Below are 18,029 nucleotides of genomic sequence, written 5' to 3'. Positions count from 1 at the left end.
TGTCGTAACATGTCAAAAATCGCTTCTCTTGATAGTAGGCTTTGCGAAATGCTATTATATCGCACCAGAAGAGTCTCAATTTTGTAACTTTTTTAAAATGTATATTTTACAAATATTTTTTTTATGATGAATGTAGATGATAGGGGTAAGTTTTTATTGTTTTTCTGATCCAACACATTTTAATAATATTTTCCCATATTTGTGTAAGGGTCATTTTTGTTAAAATTTATTTTTCAAAAAAAACTTTAAAATTTATGAACGATTTTAAAAAAATGTAGAAATATCGTATTTTTTATATATTATCTCATTCGCTTAGGTAGTCCTTATACCTTTATATCGCGCAAAATAAATCTGCCCCAAACTGCCACCCTGTGTGGTAGAGCATATTGTTGTCTTCGATGCACACTCCGGCAATAGTGCGTCAGGGATTTGTAGCTCCTAGAATAAAAAAACTTGGGAATTCTGTTTAAGTGCAAACCTAAAGTATGTACGAGGATGTATTCAGGAAAATATTTTAACTTCTATAGGGGTGGCTTAAAAATGTGTGAGTGGACCGGGATGATTTTTTTAAATGGAACACTATGTATATTATTGCATTTTTGGCTTCCTTTCTGATCACTTTACATAATCATAATAAAAATATATTTGAAGGTACAGCTCTTATCATATTTTTATGCAATTGCCTCAAAAGTCTTAAAAATCGATTTTTAAGAAAAAACTAGTTTAATAAAAAGTTCATTACTTTTGACTATTGAGACACCGACAGATAAATTTTTTACAATATTATGATGCTTCTAGGCTCATACATTTTTTGGAAACTAGTTAAGGTGTGACTTTGACCTGAATCTGCGAAAATATGATTTTTTATGTGGGTTAATATTGTAACACCCTGTATAAACCATTTCCTATGGACTAATAATTGTTAATTTTTTCATATTTTGTATTGACTTTGTAATTTTAACACATATTGAATAATATCTACGAGCAAAATAATTTTTCCATAAAATATGGACCACCGTTGGGATTTTGGGCGCCGTTGAACCTGGATTTATCGAGGGATTCGCAAGTGCAAGTAGTCGATGCACCGCCTTCTGTTAGTTTAAAAGCTACCTCGTCTCTTCGGATTCCCCGCAGGTGTTATAGTTTGTCTATGGAAGGGAATCCTTAAATATAGAATAAACAACAATTTTTTTTTTATAGGTAGGTACTGAGTAATTCGTATAGTTGTAAAAAAATAAATGGCTTGGAAATGACGACTATTGACATTTACCATTATATTTTACAAGTGAAATAACAGCGATCTTCATTTCCAAGTCAACTCTGATGCCGTTCTTTGCTAAATCATATAACATTTATTAAAATGTTTAATGATAGAAAATCCGTATTAATTACGTACTCTACCCAAAATCCGTAGAACTACGGATTAATTAATCCGTTGTTCTGGCAACACTGTCTCCGGCAACCACCCACTCTGTCGACTGAAAGCAGAATTACTGTTTAGTATTTTTTATCCGCTGCGCTATAAACGACTATCAGCGGGCAGCGGCACAGAGCTAAACTAAATCTCGGACATGTAACGGTAACGCCAGCTACATTTCGAACAGGTTTTGTGTCACAAAATCGCCCATACGGTTGCGAATCTTCTTATTTCTTCAAATTTGCTGCATTTGAAATAGTTAAAACATTATTTGTGACGTTTGAAAAAATAGCATGTATTCTATTCGGAGTAAAAATGTACTTTTTGTGCCTCGCCTGTAACGTCCGTCAAACGTACACCCTCTACAAAAAGTATCATTTATATTCCTAATAAAACAATATTATACTATTATTATATTGTTTGCTCATCAAGATACATTCTATCAACTTAAACCTTTTTAAATTGAATTATTTGCAGACCCATCATCACTTTAATGTTTGACATTTCTTTGGGGAGTGGCTTTATAATCTATAAAAAAACATTCCTTATTACTTAATTCTTTTATCTCAAATTTATTTGAAACACACACAACTTTTATAACAAAGTAAAATAATAATTACATATTACAAATACTTTATTATAGCTTTCTTATAAATAAGTAGGAATTTTAAAAAATAACATATAATAATTAGGCATTGTTTGTCGCATTATCCATGTAAATATATATACAATTTTTATTATAGAAAATTTTCTACCTATTAAAAATTTTCAATTTTAATCAAAATCGTACTTCAGAACCTCAAAAATACCAACAGGGAAGTTAATATGATTCATTTAGGGCTTTTGACCACTTTTTCGACTAAATTCGTCATGTCCCACACGATGTGTTAGATACCTTCCAACATTGGTGTGTGACACTGTGTGAACATTGGTGCGCTTTAGTGAACATGTACGTACTTTTTTAACGCTTCTTCTGACAGACTCACAAACAGGGGCGCAAACTACCGTTAATCAAAAATAAAAATCTCAATTTTCCAATGATATAATTTTCCCCTCTGGTAAAATAGAGGTGAATTTTACTAAAAATAGTCCTAATTTGTACTACCTACATTTTACATGGGAAAGAAAGAGAAAGAATAAGGTAAAGTATTTTTCTTTTTAATATGTGTATGTAAATGAATTTCCCAATAATGAACCAGGAATACAAAAAAGTGTAATAACTGGCATGGCCGTTTGAACATTAATCCAATATGGATGAAATACCTACATAATATATGCACTTCCTAGTAAATGTAAATAAGTTATTGGTAAGAAGTGGATTACTGGATTCCCAAGATAATTATGTCTGCGGAGAAAACTTTTCTGTGAGATGTAAATATGATAGGCCCTAAAAAATTATGCGCCATTAAAATTTTATGTATTTTCAACAATTAATTTTAAAATAAATCGTTATTTTCAAGGTTCTAACCTAACTTTTTTTCAGCTAACTTCCTTGGTACACTTTTAAGTAGGATTTATAAACTCACAGTTGGATTTGGCTTTGGCTTTGGCGCCGCCGCCCAATTCTTAAAACTGTATATTACCATAAGAGCATTTTTATAAACACGGTTGGCTTTGGCTTTGGCGCCCGGTTGCCGTCGGACTTCTATTATGTTTAACTCACAGAACACACTAAAGAAGAACGCTAACTCCCATGCATTTTTTAGTTTCAAAACGGTTTCAAATTTGTAAAGAAATCTGTAATCTGTATATTGAAGTGGCGCCATCTAGCCACCCAGGAAAGTAACAAATGTGGCGGCAAATTTAAATAGATGCAATTTATTTTTAAGAAGACGTATTGACTTGTTCGCCAGTTAGAGCCAATCAGATTTCTACAAAATAATATGTAGTCATCTGATTGGTCCCAAGTTGGCAAACAAGTCAAATGGTAAAAACAAGGCTTTATATATAAAGGTTAAACCAGGTTAAACTATTGTAAAGTGTTAAATGGTTTGCTTATATCATTTTATGTGCATAAAAACCTATAATAAATAATTTATTTTAATTTACAGAAAATTATACCATGAAACATTTTACAAACAAATAAAACAACAGATTAAAAAGTATAATATTTATTATAGTACCAGATTTAAGAACACAACAAATATCGTTGGAATACAAGAGAAAGTGACGTCCATTAGAAACAATGTTTTATTTACATGTATTTTTTACATATAGACTTGAACAATTGTGTAATATCACATTGTGGAGTTTATGTACAAAAATATGGAGTTGATCAATTTTTTTTTGTAAAAATATATGGCGTTGTAAATACTACATTGTTAAAAAATAAAATTCACGAACATTTGGACTTGGTTAGGTTACCTCACTTTCTCGGATTATTAAATAAAATTGTTAGATAAATCAAAGACCTTTAACTTAAACCTGACCTTTAATAAAGATCTTAAAAATCAAACACAAAACAAAGTTCAAAAAAATTAAAAAATACAAAATCACGATTGTAAAATGAAGATTGCAAAAAACACAGCCAAACAACCAGAAAACAGCGAAACGCACATCTCCGTTCAATTGCAAAACACAACTGAAGAGGAAGGAGGAAGCCGGAAACGGAAAACTGATTTGACATACAGAACAATGACAGAACATAATTAATAGGCTTATTTAGGCAACTACAAAAACAATTTTATACGCAATTGTTAGGCAACTAGAAAAATTAGAATAAAAATACGCCATCTAGCGCCCCAGGAAATTACTAGCCCAAAAACAGATCGTTTAAGGTCGTATATCTCAGTTGACTGGCCCTGGTTTAAATTTTTACCGCTCGAGGCGATTCGCCGTCCGTAGCATCACGTAGCAATGACGTCACAGCCAATAGAATAGTAAAGAGCGATCACGTGCGTGAAATATGGGAATTTCAAATTTAGCGTGGGCACGGCTGGCGTGGGTACCGTATGCCGTATACCGTAGAGTACGACCATTTTATCTCGTGATCTCTGTGTATGAAGTTGTGTTTTTTGTGTTCCTGAGTTCCTTGTGTTTCTTTTTTACCAATATTTTAATAATGGAAGTTGACAATTCTGATGTGGATGGAGGAGAAAGACAATGTAAACAAATGGTATAAAAATATATACTTTGGTTATTGTATTTCTATTTAATTTATAGCTCAAAATTTGTTGGCTGAAATTGATGTGGGCCTATTCATAGAGACAATTCAGTCCTATGAATATTTATAAAATATGACCCACAAGGACTACAAAAACCTGAAAAAAAAGAATTTGGCATAGTCAGAAATTGGCCTTATCAACAATGTTGCTGGTAAGCTTTGTTTAGTTTTATATACCTACATTACCTAAAAAAAACATTTTATTCTAGCTGAAAAATGTCCAAAGATGTGGAAGCTCCTTCGTGACCGGTTTGTGAAGGAAAATAATAAATGTACTTCGGGGTCTGGGGCCCCAGATTCCAATGGGTGTATTTTCATCACATGCTATTTTATGAAAAATATACAAGACCCAGAAAGTAATTATACTTATTTATGTAAACATTTACAAATAATACAAAAAATATTTTATTTTTAGAACATTTACAAGTACTAAACTGAAAACCATATCAACTTCGATGCAGCCCCAGCCATCCACCTCTGCACAGAGCAGTAGTCGATCAAACTCTGCCTGCTCTGTGTGGTCAACCACTCTAGAAAATCAAATATTCTCTCCAGAGAGTGCAGAGATTGAGCTGGAGTATGAAGTACCAGTCTCCAGAGAAGTACCAGTATCCAGAGAACCTCAAAAGGAACCAGAAATTGCCATTGTAAACACCCCTAGCTCGTCAAATCGTAAGTTTTTTTTCTTGTGTTTTAGTAGCAATATGTAATAAAACTATGGTGTGGTAAAAATGTTAATAATTATCAACATTGTTACTTTCAGCTAAAGCTGGAAAAAGAAAGGGAAGGGAGGGAGACGAATTTTTAAATGTGGCGAAAAGAATCTGTGAAACATTAGATATCCAGAGGGCCAAAGGATCCGAGCAAAAGGATGCTAACAGAACATTTGCTGAGTATGCCTACTCGAGGCTGGCTGAAATGCCAGCAGATGAAGCAAAAAGAAAAAGGAGAAAAATGTTATTAATTTTAGAGGATGACGAATAGTTATAAGTTTAGTTCGTTATTTTGTTACTCTAGTTCATTTTATAGTTATAGTTTATTAAATAGTTTTATATCTTTATTTTGGTTTTATTATTCATCTCACTTGCCCTGATATAAATATATTTTTGTCTGCCACTTATACTTTAAAACATTAAAATTAAACACAGTTTATAAAAATAATTTATTTAATAAAATAAAAATTACTAATCATAACTACCTATATTAACTATAAATTATTGCAATTCAAAAGACCTAGGTAAATTAACAAAAAAAATTAATAGCGTTCTTTATTTAAAGAAAAAAAAATGTTTTATACAAAATTATTGACTAAAAAGGTTTATTGTATTATAATAGAGGTGTTAGGTAACCACATAAATATAATAATAATTATTAAAAAGCCTATAGATATATAATATATACAGTGTGTCCAACAAACTTAACTATTAAAAAAAACATACTACAAATAATTTAAAGATATACATAAATCAAACTTAATTTAATAATAAGCCACTGTCAATAATTTGTTCCTGCCAAGAAACTTTTCCCACATCTGAAACCAAATAATCGGCTAAAATGTTTCTATTTTCGTAGAACTCTCTACGGGACACATTAGTAGATAATCTACCAACAGAAGTTAGAGAAGTCTGCTCATCTCTCCAACCGCCATTTGTCATTCCTTCGGTGTCAACATAGTTTGGTGGACAGTAGTCATGTGACAGCTCTGTTTGGCAATAGTTGTGAAGAACAACCACTGCCTTGACAATATTGTCAACATTTTCTACTTTTGCATTTATGTTGGTTTTTAAAATTCGCCAACGTGCTGCAAAAATTCCAAAAGTGTTTTCAATTAGCTGACGTGCCCTTGACAACCGATAATTAACAATTCTTTGTATTCTTGATAAATTTTTTCCTGGGTATGGCCTCATTATAACTTTTTTTAGAGGAAATGCCTCATCAGCCACAAAAAATAAGGCATTTGAACATTTAAAAATGGCAAATTGCTGATTTTGGGTACATGCATGTCATCCTCCTCTAACCTTTGTCCAAACACACTATTTTTAAAAACACTCCCATCACTGCTAGAACCATAAGCACCAATGTCCACTAATGTAAATTTATATGCACTATCACAGGCTGCCAAAAGCACAATGCTAAAGTTTTTTTTGTAGTTAAAATACAATGAACCACTTTTAGCCGGTGCTTTAATATTGATGTGCTTCCCATCCAGGGCCCCTATGCAATTTGGAAAGTTCCACCTACTCCAAAAACCATCACTAATATCTTTCCACTCTTTTTCAGTGTTAGGACTTTTTAAATAAATAGGACTAATAAATAGAACATTCCATAGTACCTGGCAAGTTTCATTCACAATGCAGTGAACAGTTGCATGTCCAACATGAAAATTCCAAGTCAAAGCTTGCATGCATGTGCCCTGAGATAAATATCTAAAAAAATATATAGGTATTATGATATGTTTATTGTTTGAAAAATAATGGGTCTTACTGCAGTGTTATCACTAATCTTTCCTCTGAGGAGATTCCATCAGATCTTACTTGTCTTTCTATGTGGTGTTTTATTTTTTGCAAGAGTTTCTCAAAAGCAGCAACGTTCGTTCGGGTGTATTTGAAGAATTGATCTTTATCCCAAGATTTCATGTTCTTGTAGTACTGAAATCCTCCCATTCTCCTTCTGGTCCTATTAATAGGCCTCACTTTAAACTGCCGACGACGTGTATTTATTTTGTGGTACGCATACATGCATAACGTCACTCCCAATAACCCTAATAGGGTAGTTTCATCAAGACCATTACTTTCCAAATCCATAATTAAAAATCTCGAACCAAAAACCAAAACTTTAAACACTTTCGTCTCTAAAAACGCACTATAGACTCTGCTACTCTCAAGTAAAAAGTAAACAAAAATGTAAGGTTAGATCTGCCCAAAACGGCCAAAGCATATACGTATTACTTTCTACAAATATACTCAGCCTAATCTCCAAAAAGTGAAGCCCAAACAGTGAAAGAACAATATGGAATTCTGCATAAGTCTATTTCACCCGGATATTCATTTAACTGAGCATGCCTCACCTGAAGAAGTTTTCATTGGTCGATGTTTTTAAAGGGAAGTGGTTGACTGACATTTCCCCTAACCTTCAATTTTATTTATATTTTTATTATTTTTATAACACATTATCATGGAGTTGGAAAAATATCAAAAAATAGTTGAAAACAATAAAGTAAACAAAATCACTCTTTTACGCGCACAAATAAAAAGTAATCCAAACAGAACTAAAACAACAATCAATCGGAGTTTGGCGCAATCGCAGTTCAATCCATATCCGGGTGAAATAGACTTATGTTGTCTTTTTCTTATGGCACAGAAATTGCACACGGGGTTAAATAGGGAACCCTGAGTATATTTGTAAAAAGTAATACGTATAAGGGCGAAAGCCAACTGTCAACCGTCGAGTTTATAAATGAGATTTTGCGGCGCTACGAACGGTCGACGGCAAATCCAAAACCAACTGTAGAGTTTATAAATCGACCTTTAAAGTTATTAATTAGTTAATTTAACTCTTGGTAGGTTAGTATTATTCATAAACGTATGTTTATTTTTCTCAATAATTTAGACCTTAGAACAATATACAAAAAAATATTTTTTGAAACAAATTGGATAAGAAAATGGCCGCTAATGGTGTTTTTAACTATTCGTCTATGAAGTTAGGTTTTCCATAATTTTAAAACCTTAAAGACCGCTTTCTTTGATTGAGGTTAAGATTTCTTTAAATTAATAACCTCAAAGGTTAAAATTTCTTGCTCAAGGTATTTTTCCTTCGAGGTGCAAGTTAAAAAATGGGCTATATTAGGTCGAAGCTCATTTCTCGAAGTCCTAACTACATTGTTGGAGTATCGCCGGTAAAACAGAAATCTTTTATTTTCTTTGAGTGACAGTTGACAATGATATTTTATGCTAACTTCGGTAATTACATCTTCGAGCAATCCGATTAACTTTTCACAGTAATCACAGAGAAGAACAATGTAATGATGTGTCCTAAAATGAGAATCTTTATTGAGAGTCACATGACATGTCAAATTTTTATCGTTTTGCTGGCCGATGTAATTGCCGAACTGGCCTAAACTAGAAAACTAAATTAGTTTTCTTTGCTTATTATTTTTAAAAGTTTTGTGTTTTGGGATTTTGAGTATTATTACAGAGGACTTTTTGTTTTTAATGCACATAATGGCCACGTTTAAGATTGTGGCGGTAATAAAAAAGAAACGCATTGAATATTCTTTCGTTCCCAACCAGTGGGAACAAGGTAATGTGCTATGACGTAATAATCCCTCAAAAAATTTTTTAAACGGAAATCACCCCGAGCCGTAATTCTGACTTTCGTCGAAGTCAAAAAACTAAGGTACTTCTACCTTTGAAGCACAATAGCGACTTTGAGGTCGAAATAAATTAAATTTTCAACCTAATTTGAACTCCTCCAAATAAGGTCTAATTTAAAGTTATTAACAACTAAATTTTAACCTAACTTGAAAACCAAACAATGCCTTCGACCCCCGAGACAAATTTGAGGTTATAATAAAGTAATATGTGACCTACTTTAAGTCCCTGTAGTCTTAAAGCCCTCAATAGGTTATCAGTAACTAGATTTTAACAATGCCAGCTAACTCCAACGTCGCTACTTTTCAAAGGCATAATTTTAGGTTATTATTAACTAGTTTACGACCTCATTTTTAGATTTCTCGCACTTTATTCCCTACAAGAAATTTATTAAGTTAAGTATAAGTAAAATTCAACCAAATAGTGGTTAAGTTTCCGTGGTCAATGGTTTTTTCACCTTCCGCTACTTGGGAGGACGTCGGTTGCAGCTCTCAATCAGTTAATGACTAGAACTCTAGAAAAACAATATTTATAGATAAATCGGCCAAGAGAAATCGCTGTAATTTATTTGGCAATTAGGATGAATCGACTTTACTCACCTTAGTGTCGCAAACAAGTGCCTTTTATGCTCTACCAGTAGAGTAGTAAACTGTCCCATAGTGACTTTGTTAGTGGTCATTAAATGTATTTTATTTCGGAATTCCATTCTTCAATAATGCCGATTTTCTAAAAAAATGAAATGATGTGCTATGACTATCACAATTTATTTAGTAGTTTAAGAAAATCATTCAATAGTGAATTAAATCCAGAACAGGTATTTTTTCAGTTGACATTTTGTATTATTTTTATAGCATAATTTTTTTCAGGAAAGAATATATTTATCTATCTCTATAAAATTGTTTTCCGTCATAATGCTGTATATCCTTAACGTAAATAGTGTAAATCAAATACCAGTATCATTTTTAAAAACACATTTTATGACTATTTAGCAAAATTTACAATCATATTTCAATTAAGAAACAACAAACCGTTGTTGTAGACTTCAGGGGAGTTTGCCCTTTTAAAATAAACCAGACAGGTGCTGATTTTGGATGCCCCCGTATTTTTTTATCTATTATCAATCTCCCTTAAACGGACCAGTCAAGTGCACACACAAGGTCCTGTCTATCGACTCGACCCTTTCGTTTTTGATTCGTCACTTCCTGTTGCATTTTTCATTTTATAATATACAGATAGAATAGGGAGATATTGGACTCATATACGTTAACGCTGTACGTTAACGTCACGATAATTGCAAAATAAAACACTAATTCACAACCCAGTACACCAAAACATTTTACTTTTAGTACTAGACGCGCGTCTTGCTAACCATGCTAACGTCATTGGCAGGTGACTAAAACTTTTAATCGTTAGCGAAACGCACGTCCAGTGTTAAAAGTAATAGTGTTTTGTGGAGAATTAGTGTTTTATTTTTCTATGGTAACACAAAAGATTCCAACCCCAACTGTCTTCTTCAATGGCTGCACTGTCTTCGAAAATGAATTTTTATCGTATAAGTTTAGTAGTGAGACTTGGTTAATTATCGTCATTTTCAGCTTATTCAACCATTTCCAATTATGGTGTAGCTTCCCTCTCATATGTTGATAATCTCTTTGTAGTTGGGCCCATTGTTGTCTATTGTTAGCTCTGCGGGTCCAAATTATCCCTGCTAATTTCCTAATATCATGACCTCCATCTCAGGTTTGGTCTTCTTCTAGGTATCCTAATTTCTCGTGGGTACCATACTATAATTTTTGTGGTCCATCTGTTGTCCGTCCTTCTTGTCAAGTATTCTGTCCATTGCCACTATGATAACATTTATTATTTGGGTCTTTTGTCGTATCCACTCTATTCTTTTACGGTCTTTCTTGGTTATTCCCAGCTTATTTCGTTCCGTTGAGTGTTGTACGACAGTATAATGCAGTGTAATGGCCGCTTATAATACTGCAGTATAATGGCCGCTTTAAGTGTCGAAGTTTTGCATGCATAGGTCATTACTAATAGTACACACTTGTCTAATGTCTTCTTCTTTAGATAAAGTGGCATTCTAGATTTGAATATGATTGAGTTTCTTCCATAAGTACTCCATGCTAACTTAATTCTTCTGTTGATTTCATAGATTCATTTTAACAGAGATCCTGAGCTGTGTATTAGAGTTGTCCCAAGTATATATATTCTTCTACTATTTCCAGTGTTGTGTTTTTTTATTAAATGTCTTTTGACAAGACTACCTGTTCGTTGTACATTACTTTAGTTTTTGCTAAATTCATTTCAAGACATACTTTATTGCTGGCTGTATTTAGTTCATTAATTTGTGCTTGTAGTTCTTCAGGACTCTTGGCAATTAAGAATTAAGACTATGTCATCAGCGAATCTTAGATGGTTAAGATATTCTCCCTCGATTTTGAATTCTTTGCTGGTCCAGTCCAGTTGACGGAAGATTTCTTCTAGTGTTGCTGTATACTGCTTGTATGTTGTGTTTGGTTAATAGTACCATATATTCGATTTATGAAATCATGCAAAGCCAATTCAGTTTCTCCTCTTCAGTTTTGTTAAAATAAACATTCCGAAAAGCAATATAAGTAATAAGGTAGAAAAGTAAGTAAGTAGAGAACTTACGAGAATATAAATCATATTTCTGATACAGTGAGTGAAATATGCTTGCGATTCAAGCCTACAGACTTAATTTTAATACAAAAATTACGTATAATCTCAGTAATATAGAATTTGAATGTTAGTGTTTTTTTTTTCATCCACATGTGTTAGTGGCAATCAATTCAAAATTTGAACTTTAATCATCTGCCTGATGTTACTAACATGGTAAGCAAAACGCGCGTCTAGTGTTAAAAGTAAAATATTTTGATGTATTCTGGTGAATTAGTGATTTAATTTGCTGTTGGAACACCAAATGTTCCAACTGTATTGTTATGATAATTGATCATTTATTAGATAGTACTGTAAAGCCATAGAGCAATGAAACTTATGAAAAATGTATGCATTCGCATTATTTGATGATGCATCAACATTCAACATATCGATAATATTTTTTTATTAAAGCTCTTTATGAAACGCTGTTCTGTAGAGCACAGAAGATTTATTTGAGACAGAGTTTACCAAAAATGTTTTATACCTACTACTGGGAAATTAATTTGTAGATAGAGTATGACTTTTTTTGAAACTTTCGTTTCGGAGATATAAATTTAATCAGACCTTTTAAAAAAAAATTTTTTTCGATACTATTTGAGTCATATTTTACCAAAAATGTTTTTTATACCTACTACTGGGTAAATGAATTTGTAGATATAGTATGACTTTTTTTGAAACTTTAGTTTCAGAGATATAAATCTAATCGGACCTTTTTGGAATTTCATTCCAAAAGAAAATTAACTACTTAATTACTAAAAAGATTTTACCAACTAAAAAACGATCTATGACTATAACTAAATTTTAAAACTTTAAAAATAAAGGACCACTGCTCACTTCTCTCAGTATATAAGCGATAACTCTCTAATAACTTTTGTTTGTTGTAATAACTGTTGCCGGTAGATGTCAGGGTTGATAATGAGAGGAAATTTGTTCTGACAGGAATTATAAATAAAGGGTGTAAGGTCTCGAAAAAAATTAGGATAATATTTTGATAAGGCAAGGTGGACTCGAAGGGCGTAAAGGCCTATAGATAGTGATCGATATTATTTAGTTAAAAATAAAGCTAAAATTACAACATTATCGGTTGCTTTGGATATTATTTAAATAAAATGGAAAAAAAGTTTCTATAAATAATTATTTTCTTGAAAAAAAACCTGTGTACTTCGCCACTGAAACAGAAATCTAAATTATAGAAGTATGAATATTTTTGAAAAATATTACTAATTTAGAACCCAAATAGATTCCAGCTTGTCAGTAGCATTTTATTTGTAAAGAAATTTGCATAACCAACAAAAAATGTTTTACTTTTCAGAGGATATCTTTCCCTGTCATCAGAAGCAAAAAAAACTATAAAAAAATAATATTTCGAACTGCAACTACATTAAGAACACTTTGGTTTTTATAGTACCGAAACATCTACTAAAACGCCAGATTACACGTAATGTGAGTTCCAGAACAGCCATTACATTTTATATGCAATTTTAAACATATATAAAAGATTCAGCTGCTCCAACCTATTAATTGGACATTTAAAGAAAGACCACATAAGGAAACATACAAAATTTCGGAATTTCTTTGATATCTCTATAGGTATTAATTTTCTATCAACTGTCAATAAATAAGAACTAAAAAGGAAATAATGAAAAGGAGAGTTCGAAAATTTTGTTCAAAGGTGATGCCGCCTATTGCACATTATTCAAAACACCTAATTTAGCTGTGTGTGGCCTTAAGGCGCTAACCACAGAGTGATAAAAAACTAGAAACAAGATTCGTTTGAAATCACTGCTTGTTCAATACTAGCTGGTTAGCATTGTTTCAGTAACGTTTTGTGTGATATATTTTATAAAATCTCATGACGAATTGGACTATTTTCGTACGCATGCCAACAGTCAGAGCACCAGATCGGTTTAGAAAATGCAGCTTCAATGGAGCTCAAAACTAAACTTATTACTTAACTTTACTGAATATCTGGTAGGTACACAGATTTGCATGCAAGTGAAACTAACAAGTTTCTCTTGCTGACAATTTCAATACAATGACGGTATGGTCGCTTTATTTATTTAAACAAAAATATATCTAAATCGAGTGACGAGGAAATAGCAAGAAAATGAAATGAACGCTGAGAATGAAAATAAGTCACGAGCGAGACTGGTCTTGGTCTTGGTCTTGCTCAACAATCAAGACCACCCCAAGGCTAGAGTTAGATCTGTAAGACCAAGACCGACCAGTGCAAGACTTACACAGAACCAAGACCCAGCGTGGAAGACTTACGGTCTTGTGGTCTTGCATTTTTTTCACTTTTTTATTTACATCTCATTCTTCATAGATCATAATTAAAACAAAACTAACGAAGTTTTTATTTAAGTAGTCATTGGGCCACTTGAGCCAGACAGACAGCCAGATATCCGATATGGATAAATAGGAGTGTGATGTAAATCAGGTAAGAACAGTTAAAATACGCTAATAAACAAGAATAAACAGGTTAGAACCACTTTGAACCGTTTTTGAACTGCTTTGAACCGCTTTTAGCTTAAAAGCTTAGCTTTTAGATTATTAGCATAAAGTACGGAAGCCCGATCACCATTCAGACCAAGTGATTGTATTTAATTAATGAAGGACATGCTATTAGGAGATGTTGCACTGTTGGTTTTAAAAGAAAAGAATGCGAGAAATAGCAATGGCCTAATCTGAGCCGATTCCAAATAATAATAATAATAATAAGCTTTATTCATAACTATATGGAGATACATTATGAAAGGGCGAAAGTGCAGTCTTGCTATTAAATCTAACCAGACTGTTTTTACACTCAACCCAAAAAAAAACAACAAAAAATATATACATATATACATATACACACGCCTTATCAATAAATATCTAAATCAAAATAGTTATTAAATTATTTTCTAACATTGCCAAAATCTGCTAAACAAAAATTATATTTTTTCTTTCGACATTAATATAATAGCATTGCTTAATATTTCTAGTAATATAATTATACTTAATGCAACAATAGAATTTGCTATCAATCCTACCAATATCTAATTAAACAGTTAAACAAGATATATCCATAATAAGGGCTAGTTTATTTGTGAGAGATGCTCTTTTAATAATCTTCTGAATACATATAGTGACGTTGCAGATGTTATCATACGAGGTAATGAGTTAAATATCCTGACTATATTATATGAGAAGGAACGCTTGAAAATTGTCAGTCTATAGGTAGGAGAAGTGAGATTACCTTTAAATCTCAAATTTAGGTTGTGAACATCTTCTCTAAAAGATATTTTCTGATAGAGGTATTTAGGATGCTTAGAGTATATTACTTTATAAAATAATAAGGAGGAATGCATAAAACACCTTGTTTTCATATCAAGCCATCCCACTTCTTTTAGCTTATACGAAACGGGTTGTTGTCTTTTAATTCCGTAAGTAAAACGTAAACAATATTTTTGGATTTTTTGTATCCGTCCCGAATCAAAAGCGGTAAGGCAAGGTCCATAAACTACATTGCAATAATTAAACTTTGATAAAACTAGAGTATTACACAACAGTAGTTTGCTTTTTTGGTCTAATATATCTTTTGAGTTGTATAAGATTTTAAGATTAGTTATTGCCTTCCTACTCGTTACATGTGACTGAAATCTGAGATTGTTATCTAATATCAAGCCAAGATTTTTTGCCTCTGATTTAACTGGTATTGTTACATTGTTAATTTTAATGTCGACCATATTAGTAATATCCTTCCTATATTTTGATGAACCAAAAAGCATGGCCACACATTTATTGGGACTTAAGGTCAATGAATGATCATGAGAAATTCTATAAATATTCTTAAGATCATAGTTAATTTTGTCACAACTTTCTTTAACTAAGTGTTTCGGGAAAGAGTAAAATAGTTGAAAATCATCGGCATACATTTGTGACTTACAATAAGTTAGAAATTTAGGAAAAATTGCTGTATAAATATTAAATAATATGGGACCCAAAATTGACCCTTGTGGCACTCCTCGAGTTAGAGTGCGGCATGAGGATGACTGATTTTCCAGTTTAACAAATTGTTTTCTGTTATTGAGGTACTGTCTAAAAAAATCCACAGCTGAACTAGTTAACCCAATATGTTCTAGAATCTTAGTTAATGCTTTGTGATTCAGAGCATCAAAAGCTTTACTATAATCTAGTAATACAAGTAATGTAAATTTGTCTTCATTTATTGATCTAAATATATGATCTGTAACATTTAATAAAGCGGTAGTACAGCTATGTCCTACCCTAAATCCGGACTGTGTATCAGGCAGTATATTATTGTTTTCAATGTGATTGACCAATTGAATTTTAATTACATTTTCTAATATTTTTGATAACACAGGCAATATACTAACCGGTCGAAGGTCCGCATAGGACGAAGGGTTTACAACCTTAGGGTGAGGAATAACCTGAGCAACTTTCCAACTCGCGGGAAATACAGACTTTCTTAGGCAAAAGTTAATTATATGGCAAATATATTTTAGTATAAATGGACAGCACAGCACTAAAAAATCTATGGGAATACCATCATACCCAACCGCTTTTGATTTTATTCCAAAGAGAATCTTAGACACATCCGTTTCACTAACGTTCTGAATGTTAATAGATCAGATAATTTATTTTTAATACAACTGTAGTACTTGCTTACATCTTGAGATACATTACTACAAGGAACAGAATCAATAAAATACGAATTAATATTTTAAACATTAGAAAGATGTTCAGGAATGCTAGCGCGACTTTTTCTTTTTACTGCGTTAAGAGTTTTAAGAAACTTCCATATATCTTTACCATTACCAGAAGAAGATCTTTGCAGATATATCCGTTTTTCTTTATTAATAATTTTAGTAACAAAATTACGTAACGTTTTATAAGACTCATAATCGCCTATAAGTTTAGTTCTATTATATTTAGTTTTGGCCTTATTTCTTATTTTAATAAGCGTTTTTATATTTTCTGTTATCCATGGCCTATAATGTTTGTTAAAATTAATGACTTTTAAAGGAGCATGAATATCCATTAAAATTGTTAAATTTTCATTAAAAAATGCCACCATTTCATCGACATCTCTATAATCATACATATTACGCCATGGTATGGAACACAAGTGATCAGTCAACAGTTGGATATTAATATTTTTCAAGCTTCTGAACTGGCATGGCCTAGGTTTATTAATTTTAGTTAAAAATTCAAATATAGCGAACACCATTTCATGATCGGATAAATCGAGAGACTCTGTACCTGATCTAGACACTTTAATATGATTGGATACTATTATATGATCTATTAATGAAATTCCTGTTTTTGAAATTCTAGTAGGCTCGTTGATAATTTGATTAAGAGCAGCGCTTTCTAAAATATTATTATAAGATGACACTACTGTATTACTAGTATCAAACAAATCAATATTAAAGTCGCCCATGCAAATCACAGTATCATATTTTGGTAAAAGATCTATTAGCTCATCTTCAAAGTAATTTAGAAATTCATTAGTATTAGTGGAAGGTGGTTTATATATACAACCTAATAGAATACATACCATTGGTAGCTTTACCTCTATCCACAACGCTTCAGCATCTTGACATATTTTAGTTATTTTATATATTATGTTATTTTTTAGATAAATCGCAACTCCTCCTCCTCTCTCACCTAATCTATCCCTGCGAACCAGCGTGTATCCCGGCAGTTCGATCTCACTATCACATATATATGGTTTGAGCCAAGTTTCCGAAACAGATACAACGTCATAAGCATAGTTGCTAAAATACTCCAGAAAATCATTAAAATGAGCAGTGAGTGAACGTATATTTATATGACAAACACTAAATCCCATAATTGACATTAGATACATATTTTTGTATCTTCAGTTGGAAGGCGGGACATCTTAAATCACGCGCACTGTGCACTCTATTAGGCAATCTTAATTTTCTACAATTTGGACAGTCTAAATTAGTTTCTGCTGTACAGTCCTTCTCAGTGTGACTCATGCCACATTTGCAGCAGCATGGAGATGACTTGCAGTGTTTCGCTACATGTCCAAAAGTGCTGCAGTTATAACACATACTAATGTTATAATATTCTTGAATGTATACCTTAGTGAGGTTAAAGCTGATGTTATTATTTCTTATGAGCCATTTAAACAGAGTTGGTGAGACCTGTAATACCCAATTTTCCTTGCTAGTGTCTCTACACATTCTCTTTGTAACAAATTTTATTTGCTCACTAACTTTATCACCAAAAGTAACTTTAAATTCAGGATTTTGTTCTATTAATTCGTTTATAAACTCGCCTGGGCCCATTCCCTTTTCAATGCCCGTTACCATAACCATTGGATTTATATTTATTTTTTCTGATATCTTAAATACATTAT

At 32.2% G+C, this 18,029-nt stretch overlaps 1 protein-coding gene across 1 annotated transcript; it reads right to left on the bottom strand.

Annotated features, from left to right (window-relative positions):
* Positions 1 to 6,052: 6,052 nt before the first annotated feature.
* On the bottom strand, positions 6,053 to 17,492 carry LOC115885127. The gene is made up of 4 exons (XM_030903915.1): positions 17,309 to 17,492; positions 16,413 to 17,182; positions 15,265 to 16,251; positions 6,053 to 6,316 (listed from the first exon to the last, which is right to left on the bottom strand). Exons 1-4 carry the CDS (start codon positions 17,490 to 17,492, stop codon positions 6,053 to 6,055), a joined length of 2,205 nt encoding a protein of 734 aa, XP_030759775.1.
* Between the last annotated feature and the right edge of the window lie 537 nt (positions 17,493 to 18,029).

This window comes from Sitophilus oryzae, unplaced genomic scaffold (genome assembly GCF_002938485.1).
Source record: "Sitophilus oryzae breed Bouriz unplaced genomic scaffold, Soryzae_2.0 scaffold_374_pilon_pilon, whole genome shotgun sequence".
NCBI classification, from domain to species: Eukaryota; Metazoa; Arthropoda; class Insecta; order Coleoptera; family Curculionidae; genus Sitophilus; species Sitophilus oryzae.
The sequence above is the reverse complement of the archived record's forward strand: the minus strand, read 5'-3'. Positions and strand labels throughout refer to the sequence as shown.

Excerpts from the sequence above, each read along its gene's own strand:
- LOC115885127 (XM_030903915.1), bottom strand. The coding sequence starts at position 17,492 with ATGGGATTTAGTGTTTGTCATATAAATATACGTTCACTCACTGCTCAT. Across the intron at positions 17,183-17,308 it reads GGTTCGCAGGGATAGATTAG|GTTGTATATATAAACCACCT; the intron begins GTGAGAGAGGAG and ends GTATTCTATTAG. Across the intron at positions 16,252-16,412 it reads TTCTTAAAACTCTTAACGCA|AACGTTAGTGAAACGGATGT; the intron begins GTAAAAAGAAAA and ends ATTAACATTCAG.